Genomic DNA, 2,500 nt, shown 5'->3' with positions numbered 1-2,500 from the left:
CGAGTGCGTAGTGCGCACATGCTGGGAAACGAGAGAGAGAGTTATGTGGCGTTAGTTTTAAGTATCAGATGTTATGCGAGTTATAAGCCTTAGAAATTTGATGCTATCAGATGATTAAAACATTAAGATGGTTAGAATATTGAAATAGAGAGTTCGATGTTATTTGAGTTAAAAGCGTTCGAAGTTGGACGATATCAGGTTCCGAAGGCTATAGAGCGTGTTACAAATATTGCTTATGTGGTGTGGTGTTGGTTACACTTTAGCTAGTGATTTAAGTGCTACAAGTATGTTAATGTCGATACAAGCCTAGCATATTAGACTTAAAAAGGATGCACAAACTCCAAGTATTGCACAAAATCAGTAAGAGAGTAATGACATGAACCACATAATCACAATGCCAAATTCGCCCTGCATGATCCAAGGCGACAGTGTTGGAAACGTGGTGATTGCATCTGGCACGAGACGTCTCAGCTGGTTACGTAGCCTTGTTGGGTAATGTGTGTGCATGAGGTACGTGGTTGAGGTTTCAAAAAAAGGGGTGTGGAGGAGGCTCGATGGCTAGAGACTGTAACGCAGACTCCTTGTAAAATTACAGCACGCATGAATTCTCCAGTCGTAACGTCAGTGGCTCTGAACGTCAAAATGGACAGGAGGAGCAAGAGATTTAAGGAGATATGCATCACGGCGCCCGGAGGCCTAACATGCAGCTGCACGAGGGGCGAGGGTCAGGAGGGGCGAGATGCAATGCTGTGCTGATGAGAATGAACGGTTTCCATATTGTTTGAGTGTGGGTGTTGCCTAGTTGGCTGATCGGTAGAGCTACGGCGGGTAATTAGATGATCTATGATGTAAACTGTTCTTGGAAATATACTTGAGGGAATGTGCCCCTCTCGCACGGGAGCCACTGAATAACTTTCACTTTGAGAGGGGCTGCGAGTTGCCAGCGAGAGTGAAAGGAAAGGCCTGGATTATTAGGGAGAATACTGAGCTATGATATTATTTGAGTCAATTGTGCAAATAAAGTTCATTTGAGTAAAACAACATTGAAACTTCTCAACCAATTGGAGCACAGGAGTGGATTATATTCTGTGCACTGTTTGGTCGCTGCGCCAGCGTTGTCATGGTTACCATTGACGTCATTGGCACTGAGTTATCATATCGTATTTTAAATGGCCTACTGATACATATTATTCCAATATTCTCTTCATTATTTCATACGTACATGAACACCATTTTACCATAAAAGTAATCCCCAAAACAAATTTTGAAAAGATAAGGTCAAATCAGCAAATGGTTGCCGGCAACTCCTGGAACGTCTGAGCGGGCGAAAAGACTATTGCAGGTGACGACATTCAGTAGGATTATTCCGAGCTGAGGGACCGACAGGAGTAGACGTACTCTGTAGTGCTCCGAGACATAGTTTCTGAATCTTTGCATTATGATGCATACGCTTCTGTATCCCGAGGTAAGTCCTTCAGGTTATCTTACGTCCTGCTTGTAGAGCTGTGTAAGTAAGTGGTCGGTAGCGAGGAAATGCAAGATCGGACGAGTCTGGGAAGAGAAAGCTACAGGTGGTTGGTTGGTTGTGCGCGAGAGACCGATATCTCTGGGAAGAGTAACTTTACGTGCAATCTCATGAAGTGCTGGATATTTGGTCTTGATTTTAAGTCATTTCGTTTCCTTTTTGGGTTGCTTTAAGGGAATATGGATATTCTTATTAAGGGCTAGATGAATTTTGTCTCTTTGTTAAAAAAAAAATTACATCGTCATGCATGTTTTCATGATACGTTCTAAGCAACAAGTTGTAGCGGCGTTGAGTTGTGTGTGTGTGTGCAAGTATTTTATTTGACTCTGTGTGTGTGTGTGTGTGTGTGTGTGTGTGTGTGTGTGTGTGTGTGTGTGTGTGTGTGTGTGTATGTATGTATGTATGTATGTATGTGTGTGTGTGTGTGTGTGTGTGTGTCTGTGTCTGTAAGTTTGTAAGTGAGTGCGTCCGTGCGAAGTCGAGCATATTTTTCCTTAGGTAATTAAGAGAAGTGAGAGACAGAGTTTGGATAGAATTCCGAAGGCTGTGGTTATCGCGGTACGGGCACTGGCTTTATTCCCTTGGCGAGTGAGAGGTGCGGTGCTGTAAGTGGATATGTGTGGGCAGGGCGGGTAGTGGGCACATAACGGGGGGTCTGCTTGGTAACTGCGTCATCACCCCCCCTCCCCATCTTCTCCCGTCCAGCTACCCCCCCCCCCTAGTCACCCCCTCATGCAGCAACTGGCTACGCAGTATGTGCTCAACCCCCCCTCCCCGCGCCATCTCCCCCTCCCCCCTCCCCACCCCCTCGGTACCCAGTCTCAACGCCATGAAGCCCTTCTCTCGTCCCCCAGCCCCCTTAAGCCCCCACCCCCTCCCCGCCCCCGAGGCACTCCTTCCCCACACTGCCCCACCCTAGACACTGCCTCAATTCAGCCTGCACTTCTTCATCGCGGCCTCAGTAGTTGTTTCATG

General features: G+C 46.4%; 1 protein-coding gene across 2 annotated transcripts in view; it reads left to right on the top strand.

Annotated features, from left to right (window-relative positions):
• The first annotated feature begins 1,316 nt into the window (after nt 1-1,316).
• Nucleotides 1,317-2,500, top strand: part of LOC122254675 (SAM pointed domain-containing Ets transcription factor) — an 11,924-nt gene continuing 10,740 nt past the window's right edge. The window contains exon 1 of one of the 2 annotated variants that reach the window (XM_043018476.2): nt 1,317-1,465. In XM_043018476.2, the coding sequence (XP_042874410.2) occupies nt 1,439-1,465 (27 nt within the window). In that variant the 5' untranslated portion in view covers nt 1,317-1,438. Of the gene's footprint in view, nt 1,466-2,469 lie in introns of those variants that run through there. The other variant, XM_043018477.2, reaches the window with a different exon arrangement.

The sequence above is a fragment of the Penaeus japonicus genome, unplaced genomic scaffold, assembly GCF_977035675.1.
Source record: "Penaeus japonicus unplaced genomic scaffold, GWHDUDI00000001_assembly GWHDUDI00000017, whole genome shotgun sequence".
In the NCBI taxonomy this organism is placed as follows: Eukaryota; Metazoa; Arthropoda; class Malacostraca; order Decapoda; family Penaeidae; genus Penaeus; species Penaeus japonicus.
Note: the sequence above shows the minus strand (reverse complement) of the source record. Positions and strands in the feature narration are given on the sequence as shown.